Raw genomic sequence first — 18,145 nt, 5'->3', positions numbered from 1 at the left:
CTGAGGAGATCAAAAAAGAGTAACCAGAGGGGATGCCAGTTTTAGAAAGAAGCACTGAATGTCATAATGGTTTTAATGAACAGACCCAGGTAGCGACTTCAACTTTATTTTTGACTTTGGATTATTTATTGTTGTTTAAACTCCTCGAAAGGACACTGTTTTTATTGGGTATTATTTATTTACTACTCTGTACTTTTGATTTGTTAAACATTGTTTGAATAATAAAAGCACTGAGCACTTTTGATGCACCTACTCTTGCTGTTATGTGTCCTCAGTGTCCAGTTTATCTCAAGTTATGACTATTTAAAGAGGGAGTATCTCAAGTTATACATGAATATGTGTAACTTTCATTAATTATTCTAATCAACACAAAATGTTAAGTTTAGTTAATTTAAAAAAATCCCCACCACATTGTTAGCTATACTGGGGTCACATTTACTTTCTTTCAGGAATCCATAGAGTTTGTCTATTTCCTTTCAGCAGTGAGTGCAGCAGGAGAATCATGATAAATTAATGAATTTGATATTTGGGATCTGCACTGAGTAAAGGACAGAGTGTACTGTACAGCCCTTTATGATTTCAAATTTGCAATGCTTCAGGCGCTGTTTTTATATCAGGGCTGCATTTTTTTTTGATTAAACAATTTATTTTTTCTCCCTGGTTTTAAAAAAAGGTTTACTTTCTGCGGTTATTCAAATAAATCTAAACCTTATAAGAAGCCAGTAAATCATCCAATGTGTGATACTAAAGTGCCATCTAGTGGATTTTCTGGAGATCAGACAGACAATTCAAGGTAACAAGGCTCTCCAGTACGATAAGACTCATAGTCTCATTTAATACAAAGCAAGCAAATCACCCAGCAGTTTAAACATTTAAAGATTCAATTTCTGAAATTGGCTAGCTAGGTAGCCCTAAAAGCATGACACTTTGCACAGTATGATTATGTATCTTATATTACAGCATACTGTTCACTTATGAATTATAAACTAACTTGACCAGGAAATTAAACATTGCACACTGCTGGATTTTGATGTACTGTATCTTTTTTAATTTAATGTTAAATATTGTAAGCAACTCACAATGATCAAAATTTGTGTTAAAAGACACTGTTGTTAAGTTTCTTGACTTATTTTTCTTTTTACATTCACTACATTTGGATAAAACTTTAAGAATTCACATTTCAGCCTCACGAATCTTGCCATAGTATGAAGCTGTTCATGGCTAAGTTTGGAGTTAATTCTCTGCCTCCAGCTCCAGCTCTAGTTCTGTGACCCTCACCAAGTCACTTAACCTGACTTTGCTCCATCTGTAAAAAATGTAAAGTATTGTCTTGCATCACTGTACTTGTAAAGTGTCTTAGAATTACATTTTTTAAGGAAAAACACTCCATAAAATAACAATTGTTGATCTGAATTTTGCATGTTGGCCCTTTTATGGTGTGTTTATTCAACTCAGCTTATAAAACACATAGCTCCAAGGGCTTGGATTCAAATCTATTCGATCTCTCTCATCTTAGAAAATTAGGGAGCTCTGCCCCCTGCTCACTTCGCTCTCCAACCCTACACACTAGCCACTTCACGGCTCTGCCACTTGCATATTTGGAAGCGGATTGTTACATATGCATAATAGAACTAACTATTTTAAATTACAGAGAGTAATTAACCATAGTAAAAAATACTAAAATGTAATAAATTGAAAGAAAATTATGTTTCATGATGCGTTAGAGGTATTCATTGTGTTATACATTTTCTTTTTGGCTTTGTAATTAATACGCAAATACTTTTTAAACTAACACTTTTACTGTAAAACTTCAGTAAAACCAATATTTGGAATTAATGTTTAATCAGTATCACATTGAATTTTGATTCCGTGTTTGGACTTACATCGTGACAACGCAACATATAACTGCCGGTGAATGATTATTGTTTCTTTCTCACTAATAAATAAACCGACTTTTTTGAATGTGTCCCTGTGATATGTTAATTGTCATAGCAAAAGCTATTCTAACGGGAAACTGTAAAAATTATAATACGAATGGCATATCAAGATCTCCTTTGTTGTCTAATGTTATCAACGGAAGATGTATTACATTACTTTTGTTGTCGCCTGTTAAAATTTTACATGTCAGAATTGTTCGAACAATTTCGAATACAACTAATCTTGTCCTATTGCATAGTCCATCACATTGCATAGATACATTACACCATAACGTTTTGATACATCCTTATTTCAACAGTAATTCAGCTGGTGGAAGACCAGATAGTGTTAACAGTTGTAGATATTCTATGGGTTAATGTAAGTTGATGTTTTCATCTTCCACACCATGACCACCAACTGTTTCAGCATAATCTATTGATACGCATTTAACCAATTTGCAGTGTAACCAATCAACAATTTTCACGTTAATTTGTTTAAGTTTATCGTTTCTCGGTACTAGGATTGCCCGTGTATTCATTTCTTCTGTTGATAACCCTATGGGATGAAATTCTTCAATAAGATTTGAACATAATAAGTCTTCTTTTATTGGGAACTTAAAGTGAGGAAAACGTAAAAATTTATAACTGCAGAGAGCGCAGAAACTGTCTGAGAAAAGCATTCAAAGGAATGAGAGGTGAGAGGACCGTGGGTATGAGCCGTTAAAAAAAAATCTCTTAGGCCATAAAAAAAAATCTCTTGGCCATAGTCTTGTGTCGCAAAACTTGAAAAAATCTTTTGGCAACAGTCTCATCTCATCTCAAGATTTTCTTTTATAATAAAGACATTAAACAATTGACAAGTTGCCCCAGGAGGTAGCACTGTTGCCTCACAGCTCCAGAGCCTGGTTATATTTAGAATTTTCATTCTTTGCATACTAATATTTTTCCACATCATATATACCTGCATGTTAGTTTACTGTAAATGTGAATTTCCTACAGTGTGAAAGAGTGAACATTTACATCTCATCCAGGGCCAATCAATCAATCAACATTTATTTATATAGCACATATTCATACAAAAAATGTAGCTCAAAGTGCTTTACAAAATGAATAGAAAAATAGAAGACACAATAAGGGCCAGGGGTATAGCTAATGGTGGGTACCCACCCTAAGAGGGCATCTACCTATGCAATGAACAATCCATAAAAATTAACTTTAAGATTATTTTGTCATTAATTTACCCTTCTGACATATACAAATATCCACCCCAAGATGACACCCTAGTAATGCCACTCTCCAGGGCTTGTCCCTGCCAATATGCAAGTATAAGCCCTGGCTCCCAGCAGTCACACACTGGCAAATAAAAAGTTTCAGAAGACAAAAGGATGGACAGACAGATTTATAGTTCTCTATTAATAAGTGCGCAACTATTGGTTTACTGAAATCAGTTAGGCGTGAAATGGCTCCATCATTCTATAAGTAACAGAGCTGCTGTGAACCGAGTTGAAAAATGAATTCCTGTACCTCACATGAATCAATCAACATTTATGTTATATAGCACCAGTAGTAACTATATATCTCCTCATAAGGTTCTTTATAAAACAGAAAAACAGAATAGCATACATTGCAGATTAAGAATGCGTTAATGAAATTCATATGCAGAATAATTCTAATAAAAACAGTAATCATGGGAACTTTCTGTAAGGTTTGCAAATATCCTGATATTAAACTTGAACATAAAATTAAGTTTTTAGTAGCAATATGGTCAGAGTGCAAACCACAATGGCAGATTAATACACACTACAACTTTGTGACCCCAGGCAGTTCACCTTACCTGCCAGTGAAACAAATGCATGACAGATTTGTGAGTTATTAGTTGCTGTAGATAAAAATGTACTGTAAAACAAATTAAAGTGCATTGAGTTGATTGACATGGTAGATGGAGCAAATGAGTCAGCAGTGAGTCTCATTCAAGTCTACATTAAAAGAATATCTGACATAAAATGTAAAATATAACATGAATATTACGATCAATGGGGCATCACAGACTGGCCCTAATAGAAAGGTCCACAGTGGAAGTTTTTAGAATATCAAAAAGTCAGACATGAGAAGATTTTGAGTGTCTAACAGGCTTGATTTATTTTTGGTAAGCAGCAACAACACAAATTTTGTCTACCCAGAGCGACTGGGCGGTCTCTTGGTCTGGAATCCCTGCAGATTTGATTTTTTTTCTCCAGCCGTCTGGAGTTTTTTTTTTTTTTGTTTTTTCTGTCCACCCTGGCCATCGGACCTTACTTATTCTATGTTAATTAATGTTGACTTATTTTTATATTTTATTGTGTCTTCTATTTTTCTATTCTTCATTTTGTAAAGCACTTTGAGCTACATTTTTTTGTATAAAAATGTGCTATATAAATAAATGTTGTTGTTGTTGTTAAGATCGTTAAGCACTCTGGTGTGGTGATTAGTGCTGCTTGCCCCAGGAATTGCTGTTTTAATTAAATCCCAGGGCAGAGTTTGAATATTCTTCCTATGTACACATGGGTTTTTCCTTTGGGGCTCCAGTTTTTCTATGATATCCCATAATATTGTGTGTTAGGCTAATTGGGATTCTAAATTCACCTTTTTATGTGCCCATGGATTTGTGAAAGAGTGTGCCAATCCAGAATTGGTTCTAATGCTACGTAATCATGCGTAAGGCACTAAGACTCTAACACAATAATAATTCATTTCTGTTGGATGGAAATTATAGTATAGGAGCTCAGAAGATACGTCTTAATCAGACAAGAAGTCAGTAATGTGGATGTTACACTTAGTCCAAAATAGCACTCTTCAATTAGCATTTTGGACTTAATCCAATCTTTGCATGCAGAAAGACCATTCCAAAAATATCAGTAGTTCTTTCATAAAGTAACAAATACCTTATATGAGATATTTCTTCTTTAAAATGGTGATATAAGGGCACACTCTGTACAAGCGGAAAAAAAAAATTCGGATGCTGTCAATGCAGTCAGGATGAGTGCTCTGCATGCTCAAACTCCGCTCGAAGAGTCATTACAAAATGTTCATGGTAGTCTAGTGAATAAACTGATTCTACTTGTTGTTATAGCAATGCTTCTCAGAATCAATGCTATACAAAAATAAACTAAATATACACAACATCCAATAAATTATTACACATACACTCACAACCTTCAAATTATCCAGGTACTGTACTTGTAAACTTGCTGGGTATTTGATATATAGCTAAGCCCGGTGCTGGGATTACACTGTGGTCAAAGAATTTTGAAGTAATCAGCGCCTTAAACTATCCATGGATAGATGGTATGGTACAAGTGGATATTTCCTTTCCTACATACAGCCATTGGTCACAAAGATTTTTCAAGTAAATTAAACTACAGACCTCAAGATTAATCAGCTCTATAAACAGTGGGACAGGTTTAAAATTCAAAAATATGGATAAACATTCTAATACTCAAGGAAAACATTTCTTGGCTATATAATCCATCCTGAGCCTAAAGGATGGTTAAGACCTTTTTGGAAAGTTTTGATCATTTGAATCTTTTAAAGGATTCTGAAGATCATCTTTCTCTTGTAGAATCCCAGGATACACTTCTCTGCACTTATTGCACTCCAGTTTGCACTCCAGTGCCCCATCACCTCCAGTTTAACAGCTCCAAATAGGGTGGGTGGTCTGTTAGGCCACTCTCTCAACATTTTCATTATCAAAACCAAAGTAGTTTCCTGTATCTTCGTTCTATGAATAGGTTCTGCGATTGTGTGTCCCAACGCTGGATTTGTTAAATACCTTAACATTGTACGTGTTTGTTTATTGAAATGTATTTCTCTTAAATATTACTAGAAAGTTTTAAAGTTTAAAGAAAAAAATATATATTACAATACCTTCAGAAGGTTAGATGCTGGGGCAAAAAAGTCATCTGTTGAAAAAATAACCTGAAAGAATAAGCACATGCAATCAGAATATATAAATAGTATTGTAGGATTCTGTAGCAAAGATCCCATTATATAAACCAGAACATAATAGCAGAAATAACCTTGAACACCTATCTGCTGACAAGAGAACAAATGAAACATCTAACTGTACCTGTGTTAATCAATTGCAGTAAAAACAAAACTTGGATACAAACATCTTTATAAAAATCTATCTTACATGGTTTTTTTAAAGTTTGTCATTAATTTTTCTTCACTGCTTTTAAAAATATTATTTGAAATTCTGGGCGTCTATTCATCTTTACAGTCCACACCTTAAGTATCAATTTTCTTGACAATCTGTTTTTTTTTTTTTCATTTTTTGAGCACCATCTCACTGCCTAGTACTTTACAGCATTAGCCTGTTTTAAGGTGGCAAAACTAACATTAAATGTATATATTTTATGTTTGTCCTTTTTCTTTTACCTTTGTTCGCAGACTTCATACATGTGTTAAGGGATATCTGTGGGGTACAAAAAGCAGCACCAGCCACTTTATTAAGTACACCTTGCTAGTACTAGGTTGGACCACCTTTTGCCTTCACAAGTGCCATAATTCTTCATGGCAAAGGTTCAACAAGGTTCTGGAAACATTCCTTGGGAATTTTGGTCCATATTGACATGATAGCATTACGCAGTTGTTACAGATTCGTCAGTAGCACATCCATGATGTGAGTCTCACATTCCACCACATCCTAAAGGTGCTCTATTGCACTGTGGAGGCCATTTGAGTACAGTGAACTCATTATCATGTTCAAGAAACCAGTTTGAGATGTTTTGAGCTGTGTGACATGGCGCATTATCCTGCTGGTTGGTAGCCATCAAAAGATGGGTATACTGCAGTCATGGTCAGCAAAAATATTCAGGTAGGCTGTAGCATTTAAATGATACTCAATTGGTATTAAGGGGCCCAAAGTGTGCCAATATCCCCTACACCATTACACCACCACCAACCTGAACTCTTAGTACAAGGCAGGAAGGATACATGCTTTCATGATGTTGATGTCAAATTATGACCCTACCATCCACATTTTGCAGCAGAAATCAAGACTAATCATTGTTTTTCCAGTCTTCTGTTGTCCAGTTTTGGTGAGCCCGTGCAAATAGTAATCTCAGTCGCTTGTTCTTAAGTGACAGGAGTGGCACCCGCTGTGGTCTCCTGCTGCTGTAGCCCAACTATTTCAAGGTTCAACATGCTGTCCATTCAGAGATGCTCTTCTGCATACCTCGGTTGTAACAAGTGATTATTTCAATTACTGTTGCATTTCTAGCCCCTCAAACCAGTCTGGCCTTTCTCATCTGACCTCTTGTATCAACAAGGCATTTTCACACAAACAATTGCCAGTCACTGGGTATTTTCCCTTTTTCGGACCATTCTTTGTAAATCCCAGAGATGGTTGTGTATGAAAATCATAGTATCTTAGCAATTTTTGGCATCAAGTCCATCTGTCATCAACAACCATATCACTTTCAAAGTCACTTAAATCAACTTTCTTCCCCATTCTGATGCTCAGTTTGAACTTCAGCAGGTTGTCTTGACAATGTCTACGTGCCTAAATGCATTGAGTGGCTGCCATGCGATTGGTTGATTAGATATTTGCATTAACAAGCAGTTTAACAGGTATACCTAATAAAGTGGCCAGTGAGTGTATATTAACACTTTAAAAGAAGGATTTAATCAATTCTTTGTTTTTGATAACAGTACAAATTATATAGTGACCTTCATATCATTATGTATTTCAAGGTCCGGACTTGACCTACAAGCACAAAACTATAAATCTGCATTAAAAGTCAGCCATCCTCAAAATCAGAAACATACAGCATATATTAAAAAAGTTACTGCTTCTGCTCAAACCAATTCTAAGAAAAACTAGAGCCCATCACAGCAACTTTGAGCATAAAGCAGGAGCCCACCCTGGACAAGGCATCAGTCTATCAAAGAAAAACAAACAGGTATCATCCACCTTTAATAACCTCACTTAATCCAGTACTGGACTGCAGGGGCTGGAGCCTCTTCCATCAGCTTCAGGTACAAGATTGGAGCCAAATCTGAACAGGCTGTCAGTCCACTATTGGACACCACATATAGAGTGTTTAAATAGGAAATCAGATAATCCAATCTGCAATATTTTTGAGACGTGTGTCATCCATGTTAACTCAGTGATTTTCATTTTGCCCTTTCAAATTAAATTTATTTTGGCAGCTAAAGATACATGGCAAGAGCTCACTGTGAGTGTGATGCCAATACAGTATGAAATGTGAAATATAATTATATAATTAAGCAAATCTAAAATAATTTAACACATAGAGTACTGTGCAATATTGGCAGATATTTATGTAATAGCATATGCAAAATTCAAATGTCATATTACTGCTAATAAAAGCTTGCCATCTAATGTTGGCACCTCATTTCTCCTCACATGGAAATTATAAAATTAGAACAATCATGGCAAGCCCAGTTCAACAAGCTTGTCCGTCCTGTTTACCTAGAATTTCTAAAATACCATCAAGTAGTGATTTGAAGGTCACCAAAGTCCTTTTCTGCAACACACCTACTTGGTAATTCACTTTTTGCCCTTAACAAGATTCCAACAGTGTCCCTGTTTTCTTGCTGAAGAATTTATTTTAAACAGCTAGAATCCACAGCACTAATTCTCGTCATAATTTTAAACACTGTGATCTTCTCATCTCTCAATTCCTTCTTAATAATTTAATTAAACTGAAAACATTAAATTCCTTCAATCTCTCCTCATAACTCTTATCTTGCATTCCATAAATTAGCCTATAGTCGCTCTCCTCTGGACTTTCTCAAGCGCTGCTATGTCTTTGTTGGAGACTAAAATTGTCCACAGTATTCCAGGTTAGGCTACACTAGTGCTTTATATAACTTAAACATAACATTCCTTGACTTGTACTCCACACGTTGTGATATATAAGCTGTAATCCTTTTAGACTTCTTAATCGCTTCTGATTGGATGTACAGTAGATAGTAATGAGTCCACTCTGACTCCTAGCTCCTTCTCATAAAGCGTTCTTTCAGACCTCCCATTATGTATTCAAACCAAACATGTCTACTTCCTATGTGTTATACTTAACATTTATTTACATTCAATTGCATTTGCTCCAAATCTCCCTAAGCCTGCGTGCTGTCCAGGTCCCTCTGTAACAATTTAGCTGATTCTAGATTACTGCCCTTTCACCTCGTTTGATATCATCTGCAAATATAGCCAGCTTAATGATTAGATTCTTGTTCAGATCACTTATGTATATAAAAAGAGCAGTTGCTCCAGCATTCATACCAGAGGGACACCACTTTTAAAATCAAATACCACTTAAAATTTTCCTAATAATGTAAAATTTAAATAATATTAAAAGTAAACATGGAGAAATATTGTTTAATAATAATATATTCATATGCAGAGTGAAAATTATTCTACCCTTGCTCTCCTCTTCAGGCAAGATGTACAACTTGCCTGAAGAAGGGGCCTGAGTTGCCTCGGAAGCTTGCATATTGTAATCTTTTTAGTTCGCCAATAAAAGGTGTCATTTTGCTTGACTTCTCACTACATTCATAATGGCTAACACGGTACAACACCCTAGTACTACCCTTGCTCCGAAATCTTCTTAAAACAGTAAAAGGCAAGCCGCCGCTGAAGATGTGAAGCTTGCACCAAATAACTGAGATATCCATTAACTGTAGTGCGACACATCAGCTGAAGAGTGACAGTGGCGCCAAATGTAACAGAGAACGTCTTCATTTATTATTCAGCTACTGTTTCCAGCTAAACTAAGCATTTTCCATCTCATGATGTGTAAATATAATTATCTCTATTTACCTTCGCTCCATTTGTCTCACATGCCAGGTTGTTTAACTGTGAAAAGGAGCAGTGATGTGCAGCGGTTTCAGCAGTCTGCCGAACGGCCATGCTAACAGTATATATTCCACAGTTAAGATGACTGTTGATCCCTGCCAGGGTTCAGTGTTCCAGGGCTGGCTGGAAGTCGGTCGCTGGTGTGTAATGATTAACCAACTTTTGCTGAATGATAAGTGAGAAAAAAAACATTGATGCTGACTGAATTAAATATACCGGTACTCCATTAAATAAATGATGTACAGTCAGTCAAACTTTTAATTTTTACAAAGATAATGCAAGAAATCATGAACCAGTCAGTAATAGATATTATAAAAGAGGAAAAAGTGCAATAAAATGCTATAATGTGAGACATTTTGGAAAATGTTTAATAAAACATGATTTTGAGTTAGACAAGAATAAAAATAGTGGCAGCTAGATGTCTGCGTAAAGCCTGTGTTGAAAGAATTGGAGAACACATACCTGGCACTTAAGGTTGAATATGACCTTGGGGGAATGAGGAGTCCAATCCCCACATTGAATAGTGGGGGAGAGGCTTCCCACATCTAATTGATTCATTTAAGGGGCACCGGTTCAGAAAGGTGGTCTATATCAAACCAAAGTGCTACATGATAGAGGGCCATAAGAAATGTTCCTTAGATAGGGTCTCATGGATAGTGATGTGGATCTGTTCGTTTGTAAAGTAGATCTGGAGGGTGTCTAACAACCTAAAGTTGTCTGACCTTGATTCGGGAGTAGGGGGGTAACTCATTCTGTTAAAGTTGGCCGTCCAGTGGAGCTGGTTCTGGTTATGAATATCTTGCAAGTTGGTGTCCTGGAGGAAATGACTTGGAGATGGCAAGTACAAAAGTAGGCAAGCAGAACAATTAGTCTTTGAACAGGTGGAGGGCTAAACACTAAAGGAAACAAACAAAGCCAATCATCAAAGATCAGGACACAAAACCAGAAAATAGTCAGAAAATATGTTACAAAAAGTCCTAACTCAGTCTCAAAATCAAACTTAACCCTCATTCTAACTAGAACAAAGTTCATCTCCATCCTGCTTAAGTTGCTCAGCGGCATTCTCTGTCAGCACCATGCCTGAACCAGCAACCAGAACCAGGTTACAAAGACATACTTAGAGCTCCAGATGCTGCAGAGCATTCTCCTTTCCCCTATGAATGGTACAGCTCATGGGCTGTAGGAGGCACACTTCCATGTTTGTAATCAGGTTGACAGGTTGAATGCCTTCCCAGTCCCCCTCTCCTATGCTTGCTACTTGGATTCCTGAAATTGCTCTCAGCCATCTTAAACAAAACATACGCATTTATTTGTCTCTTTTTTTCCCATGGAAAATGCCTTCCCCAGTTTCCCACCTGTACAACACAGCACACCAAACACGGTCCAGCACAAAATCCTTTTCTTCTTCTTTCTTTCTCTGTCCGCCTTCCGGCAAGCTTCATCCTCTTCCAACGACTCTGTCTCCCAGAGTAATGGTGGCTATCTCCTTTTATAGGACACCCGGAAGAGCTCCTTCTTCCGGCAGCATTTCCGAGTGTGGAGGAAGTGCTGCCAAACAGGGCTCAGCAGTTCCTGCATGGCTGCTCCAAGCTTCAGTTCCCAAGAAACCCTGTGGGAGTTCAAGGCACCACTGCAACCCAGGGGCCCTGCCACATATAGCGCTCAAGAGAAGGTATTTACCTTAATAAGTTTTCTCCCCCAGTCCTGAAACTGTCGAGGCATCCCAGCAGGGTTAGGACCCTGGCCATCCGCCACAACAGATTAGTTGCGACGACACAATATGTTACATGACCTTAATAACACATAACTGGCCACCAGCACAACACCAGTAAACCATGCAAGGATCTACAAAAATGGCATCAGCTATACCAAAGTCAAACAACCAAATAATATCATCAGAATAAAAGTGAAAATTATAAACAACCACAAAAGCTAGTTTAGTCATTTCAGAACTCAATTGAACTGACAATCAAGATATCAAGAGACTCATCACAGTTCTGCAGAATAACAGCTTCAATGGTAGTTATCATTGCCTTTGTAAAGGTACTGGAACTGACATCGTCTCAGGTGATAGAGAACCTCCTGGAGGCATCACTGATGCAGCCACTCAAGAGTTTTAGGGTCAGTAGCACAAATGTTCTTCTAAACTGTTAGTCTTGGTTTTATCTTGAGGTCACAGCTCTCAAAAGCCCAAATGGCAATGTTTCCTGAAAATAATGCAGTCTGTGTAGTTTTGAACAAAGATGACTACAAAAAAACAACTTTATACCATCATCTATATAAAAGATGTGGAGTACCAGTGTCTGCATTGTTGTATCTCCCAAGGCTCCTGTTTTCCAGCCATATCCCAAAGGTGCACCTCTTAGCATGCATCTAAATTAAGCTAATGGGAATAAGTATGGGTGTGTACGTTCATGACCCAGAACTTGAATAATGTCATTTTAATTACGGATGGATAGATGGATGGAGATTTGTTTTCCGTATTGGACTGACTCCCCTTTCAGGACTGGTTCTTGCTTTATACCCAGTGCTTCTGGGATAGGCTCTGGCTTTCCACAGGTTTGACTGTAGATTGACTATCTCCTTAAATAATAAGCACTTGAGTAGACAGGGGAAAAAAAACTTGAATTCAGGATGAAGAATGAAGAAGGGCTTGTTTATGCTGAAGGTAAAGGAACCAATTAGCCTTCTTATTCTAGACAATAATTTGCCATCATAGAAGAACTGATTAGATAAGATACTAAGGCAATCCAGCTGTGAACACTTCAAATAAAACAGAGCTCTTTATTGTTTTTTTTTTTTGGGAAAGCACAGGCCAGCTACTGGAATTCTACAACTCGTATTCCCAATAATGTAACCTGAAAGCCATCAGAATCCAACAAGAATATGGAAAAACACCACAATATCAGTTGAAGGGTCAGCGAGAAGGTGCTATCTGGTGTCAGAACCAATACTATGAGGGATGCAGGCCCAAGACAGATTACTTCTCTAGGGAACATTAAAGTATTATAGGCAGATAAAGTACATGAGGCAGATTATTCGTCTCAAGCACTTGTAAAAGTGCATAACCCTACAACTAGGATATGACTTATAGGTCAGTATTGGCTTTTACTAAGAATTATTGCACTTTAGATCATCTATTTCCATAGGTTCTGTGTAGCTCTAATTTCCCACATTGCATGCTTTGCTTTTACTAAATGCAGTAAGTTTGTGACTTGTGTTCAAGGCTCTTTGTTTACAGATCTGTTATGATTGTCTATAAAGCTCTGACCAACCATCACAAGCAATGCAATCTATATAACACATTAGCATTTCACTGATTCATTCAGATTATCTTTTCAAATGTCTGCTTTATAAAAGCTGCCTTGAAATTAATTGGAGAATTCTTGTAACAGTGAATGCACACAATTATCATATATTAACTGTGGGTTCATTTACAAGAAGGAAAACAACTACACTCATTAAATAATGTGTTCATCAAAGGAACCAACTTCTGATTAAGAAAACGGTTGAAAAGAAAAGTTGCAGCTGGCCAATTTGCCTCTTGTCTGGGAAAAGTGATCACTGGTGGGAAGGATCACCATAAGCTGAAGAGCAAATTAGCAAGGTGTGACTGTGGCAGAAAATCAGTTGCCATCTGCAGACAATGAGAACTTTTAAGGTTTATCTGCCCATTAATGCAAAAGGCCTGATTCTCTAAACACGCAACAATGAGACTGTAACTCTATATAGAGTACATATAGCATGTAGATATTACCAAAAGGTGAAGATGTTGTCCAGCCAAATATTAAAATTGGCAAGACACTTTAACTATACGATTATTGTTGGTGTCAGGTATGGAGGTTCCAGCATCTTAGAAACAGCTGAGTTTACAGAGAATGTCAGTGTAAAGAAAAAACACCACTCACTGGACAAAGACATGTTGAATTGAGAAATTTGGAGGAGATTCGTTCAAGCTAACAGAAAGCACACACATAAAAGGAACAGTGGTGTTCAGAATCTGCATATTGCCTCTTACCTTGTACCAGGATGATGACAACAGCAGGAGTCCACACTCAGTTCCAGGCCTATCAGCTAAGAACCAGAAGATGAGACTGCTTTGGACAACTGAATATTTGAAAAATGACATCTGGTTCTAATGAATCTCAATTTCTGACATGAAATACAGATGGTATTTAAGATTAAGAGTAAACAATATGAAATCATGGATTCATCCAGCCTTGTGTGAACGTTAGAGGCTGGTGGTGGTAGAGTTATTGTGTGGGGAATGTCTTCCTGGCACACATTAAGTCTTTTAATACCAGCTGAGCATTATCTGAATGCTAGAGCATTACCAATGAAATGTTGCTGACCATGTGCATCTCTTTTCAAACCAATATTTCCAAGAGGATCAATCTCAAGCTCGTTCCACAAACATAAAAGTTTACTGCGATGGCCTACTAAGTCCAAAGATCTTGTTGAATTGGAACATCTTTGGAATGAGGTGGAATGGTAGGTTTACAGCAAAAATGTAAGGCTGAAAAATCTTCTAGAATGACATGATGCTTTTGAGTCTGAATGTCTCGAAATCCATTACAAATTTTTTCAGTAGCTCTTTTGAATCTCTGTCATGAAGAATTCAGGTTGGTTTGAAGTCAAAAGGGTCTCCTATGAGATATCCACTGAGTATATTTAGTTAAACTAATCTGCTTAATTACATTTTGGGGTGCAGAGCTGAAACTCATCCTGGTAGCACTGAGTTCAAAACAGGGACCAACAATGGACATTGTGCAAGTGCATCACAGAGCCCATTTGGCACTTACTGTATATACTCGCAAATAAGTTTTCCCGTGAATAAGACGGGACTTAATTTTACTGTATATTTTTGGGTATTTTTTAATGTCGGTCGTATAAGTCGAATGCGCAAAACTCACACTATTGGTCCAAGAGATTATGATATGCTAACGCCCACCTGAGAGCGTAAGAGCACACTGCCTTTTTATCTCTATTTATTGTGCCCACGTAACCACACAGTAATACCCAAACTGTTCCGAAGCAACATTTGCACTGATTTGTGTTTTTTGTATCTCACACCCTCATACACCTTTATCGAAAGAGCATCCCGTATCTATGATGGAGCATTCGATCAGAAGAAAATATGAAGCTGGTTTTAAATGAAAAGTCATTGAAGTAGCGAAAGAAATTGGTAACTGCACTGCTGTAACAAAATTCGCTGTGTCTGAGAAACTGATGCAAGATTGGAGGAGGCAAGAAGATGTACAAAAAAAAGTATGTGTTGCATTTCTGAACGGGCGTATAAATCGGGGTCTGATTTTATGATCGATTTTTCGGGTTACAAGACCCAACTTTTACGTGAGTATATGTGGTACTTTTGTGGACCTCCAGGGGGCACACCACCGCCCAAGCCTAACACAGACAGACATGTGACACAAGTTCAGGGCACATGTTTTTATTTTTTTTTTCTTCTCCCTGTAGGAAATGCCTTAGCCCGTTTCCCATGTGTACAACACAGTCACAAGCACAGCACAAAACACGCTCCTCTTCTCTGTCCGCCTCCACTCCTCCTGGCAAGCTTTGTCCTCTTCCACCCAACTCTGACTCCTGGAGTAGTGGCTGCTGGCTCCTTTTATATGGCACCTGGAAGGGCTCCATGTGCTCACTGACCCACTTTCAGCAGCACTTTTGGTTGTGGGAGAAGAGTTGCAAATGAGGGCTCAGCAGCAGCTGCAACACCCCATGTTGGTGCCCACGGATCCCAACAGGGCTGTATTCAACTCCAACTCCTATGGAGCCCTGCAGGAGGCTGAGGCACCGCTGCAACCCGGGGGACTGCCACCTAGTGCTCCGGGGGAGGTAATGCTTTGGATGTGATCCCTCCCCCAGTTTTTCCAGCATGGAGGCATTCCAGCCGGGCAACAGCCCCAGCCATACGCCTCATTTTCTTAAATGTATTACTTATTGCTGACCTTACTTTTAGGTTGTTAGTGGAATGCCGGTACACAACATACAGTATAAGAAGTGACTAAACTAGTGGAAAAATGTGTTTTTTAAAAAACAGAGGAGTCAGTGATGATCATTTTAGTAGTTTCCCCAGATTGCTTCACAGGCTACAAAACTTAAACCATTAAAGTAACAATGTGGCAGAGAGGGAAATTAAATTACATTACTTCCAGCTACTGCAATCATTCCTGAATTGCCTGTGATCTAAATATAATTAAATTTTCTCCTCAACCTTATTTACAAATTAAATGATGAACAAGAAAATTAATGTATCATACAGCACTGCAGGGTGATTGCATGTCATAAAAAGATGAAGTATTTGGCACTTATCATGATTATCTGTTTCATCAGACACTGAAACTAGAGCTAGAGAATTAGTGTGAAGTTCTGAAGTATATAAGTATATTACTTAACATAACATGACATGATGCACTCAAGCCCACTTAATCCAATTCAGGGTCACTGAGCCTTTAGATTATCTCAGCATCATCGGAGGCAAGGCAAGAACTGACCCAAAGTGGGGTTGTTACTGATGTATGTTGTGCTTCAGAATATTTTTTACTTGGAAAGGAATATTCTTATCATACAACACAAATTTAATGAAAGAGACAAATTAGATCTTAATGTTGTTGCATTTGAATGTAATATTATATTTTGAAAGAAGCAAACAGCAAATCCCTTTTATTCATGTTCACATGAATTACCAAGATCTGCAAAGTTACATTTTTAAAAGATTACCTTTCAGCAGTCAAACCATTCGATGTCTCGAGGACACTCATAGATGATGTAAGCTGTCAGTATGCCATGTTGTTAAAAATAAAAATGATTCAACATATTAGACAAAAGTAACTTGTGTGATTGGGTCTGGATGTGGCTAAATTATTGGGTACTAAATTTCTCATCCCAGTATCCCAAAGATATGTGAGTTTGTGTGTTAAACCTAAAGCTACTAAATAGTCTTTGCCTCCACATAACAATTAATTATACAGGGTGAGTGTAAGAGAAAAGAATTTGAAACAGACACCCACCCCCACTGGAATTCCCCGATTTAAGCAACAAGACACAGGCAGGAGAAAGCGTCAATCATTATTCTTTATCTAAATCTCACAAGAGGCAAAAACTTGTCATGTTAGTGTTTTTGCAAAGAAAAAAGTGTCCTCTGTGCTATATTGATACAATCCATCGATTAGGTCACTACTAAAAAAAGATATTCACTACATTATCAGAAAACCTTTAACATGATTGATTATACCTAGTTGTTAATGGGACATGACAAAGTTGATACCTTAAATGACCACAATTTGATTGATAGTCCTGTTAGCATAGGATGTACGTGACATTTTAAATGTATTATTTTAATTCTTATTTTAGGAGACGTGTGAGTTCTTTCCAGATGTATCGGTTTTTTTTTAAAGAAAGAGGAAGAAGATCTCGTTTTTTTATGTTTCAGCTGGGTTCAAAACTGGAAACAGTACAATAGAAGAATGGTTAAGCTATTAATATAACATTTTCTCTTAAGGGGTTATATAAAACTAGGGGGTTCGCCCCCTGCTCACTTCGCTCACCAGCAATGCCTGCGCTACACACCAGCCACTTCACATCTCTGCTGCTCACATTGCTGAAGGAGATTCTGTCGCTCCTTTTAAACAGTGATACAATGGGAAACAAATACAGGCTTTTTTTTACCTCCTCTTTGCTCGATTGGCTTCTGGCTTGCTGCTGCAGCCATGCTGAGAGATCTGCATCTCGCATGACATTTTGAGCATTTAAAAGCCTGTACAGCAGCTGTCCTACTCTTTGTCTTTTATTTTCGGCCCCGGGCATGGTTAAATCTCTTGGCACAAAGTCTCGTCTCGCGGGATGTGAGTTCTTGATATTTTTTAGTTTATAATTTAAAAACAGAATAAGAATCTGAAATCTAACAACGTTACAATAAAATCTGATAAATTTTGAAAAGACTTATATCAAACATATATATGTAGGTTTTAAAATAAGCCGATTTAAAGTGTGACAAAAAACGTGACATAAAAAGTCACATAAAATCATTGCACTTTTAGGCTTAGGATTTTATATATATAGTGTAGATAAAAAGAAATACATTTATCATAGTGAATAATAAAATAACAGCATCAGCTTTTAAGCATAAGCTCAGAAGAATATGAGACTCAGACACATGCTAGGTGCACATTGGACCAGGATTCAAATTCATCTCTTATATGAGCCAAAAAGAAGTACCACATTTCAAAAATGTATTCTACAAACACGCTACAAGATAAAATATATTTCATTATGACACAAGAAAAATGATGTGTTCAAGGTGGTGGCCATCATTAGTGATACACTCTTTGGGACGATTTCTGAAAACTCG

General features: G+C 37.3%; 1 protein-coding gene across 1 annotated transcript in view; it reads right to left on the bottom strand.

The window, feature by feature from the left end:
* allc (allantoicase) overlaps window positions 1-9,862 on the bottom strand; it is a 62,699-nt gene extending 52,837 nt beyond the window's left edge. The window contains exons 1-2 of the mRNA XM_039748847.1: window positions 9,742-9,862; window positions 5,820-5,870 (exon numbers count right to left, since the gene is read on the bottom strand). Of these exons, the coding sequence (XP_039604781.1) occupies window positions 5,820-5,870; window positions 9,742-9,831 (141 nt within the window). The 5' untranslated portion in view covers window positions 9,832-9,862. The remainder of the gene's footprint in view (window positions 1-5,819; window positions 5,871-9,741) is intronic.
* Between the last annotated feature and the right edge of the window lie 8,283 nt (window positions 9,863-18,145).

Source organism: Polypterus senegalus, chromosome 3 (assembly GCF_016835505.1).
Source record: "Polypterus senegalus isolate Bchr_013 chromosome 3, ASM1683550v1, whole genome shotgun sequence".
NCBI lineage: Eukaryota > Metazoa > Chordata > Cladistia > Polypteriformes > Polypteridae > Polypterus > Polypterus senegalus.
This window is presented reverse-complemented; position numbering and strand designations above follow the sequence as displayed.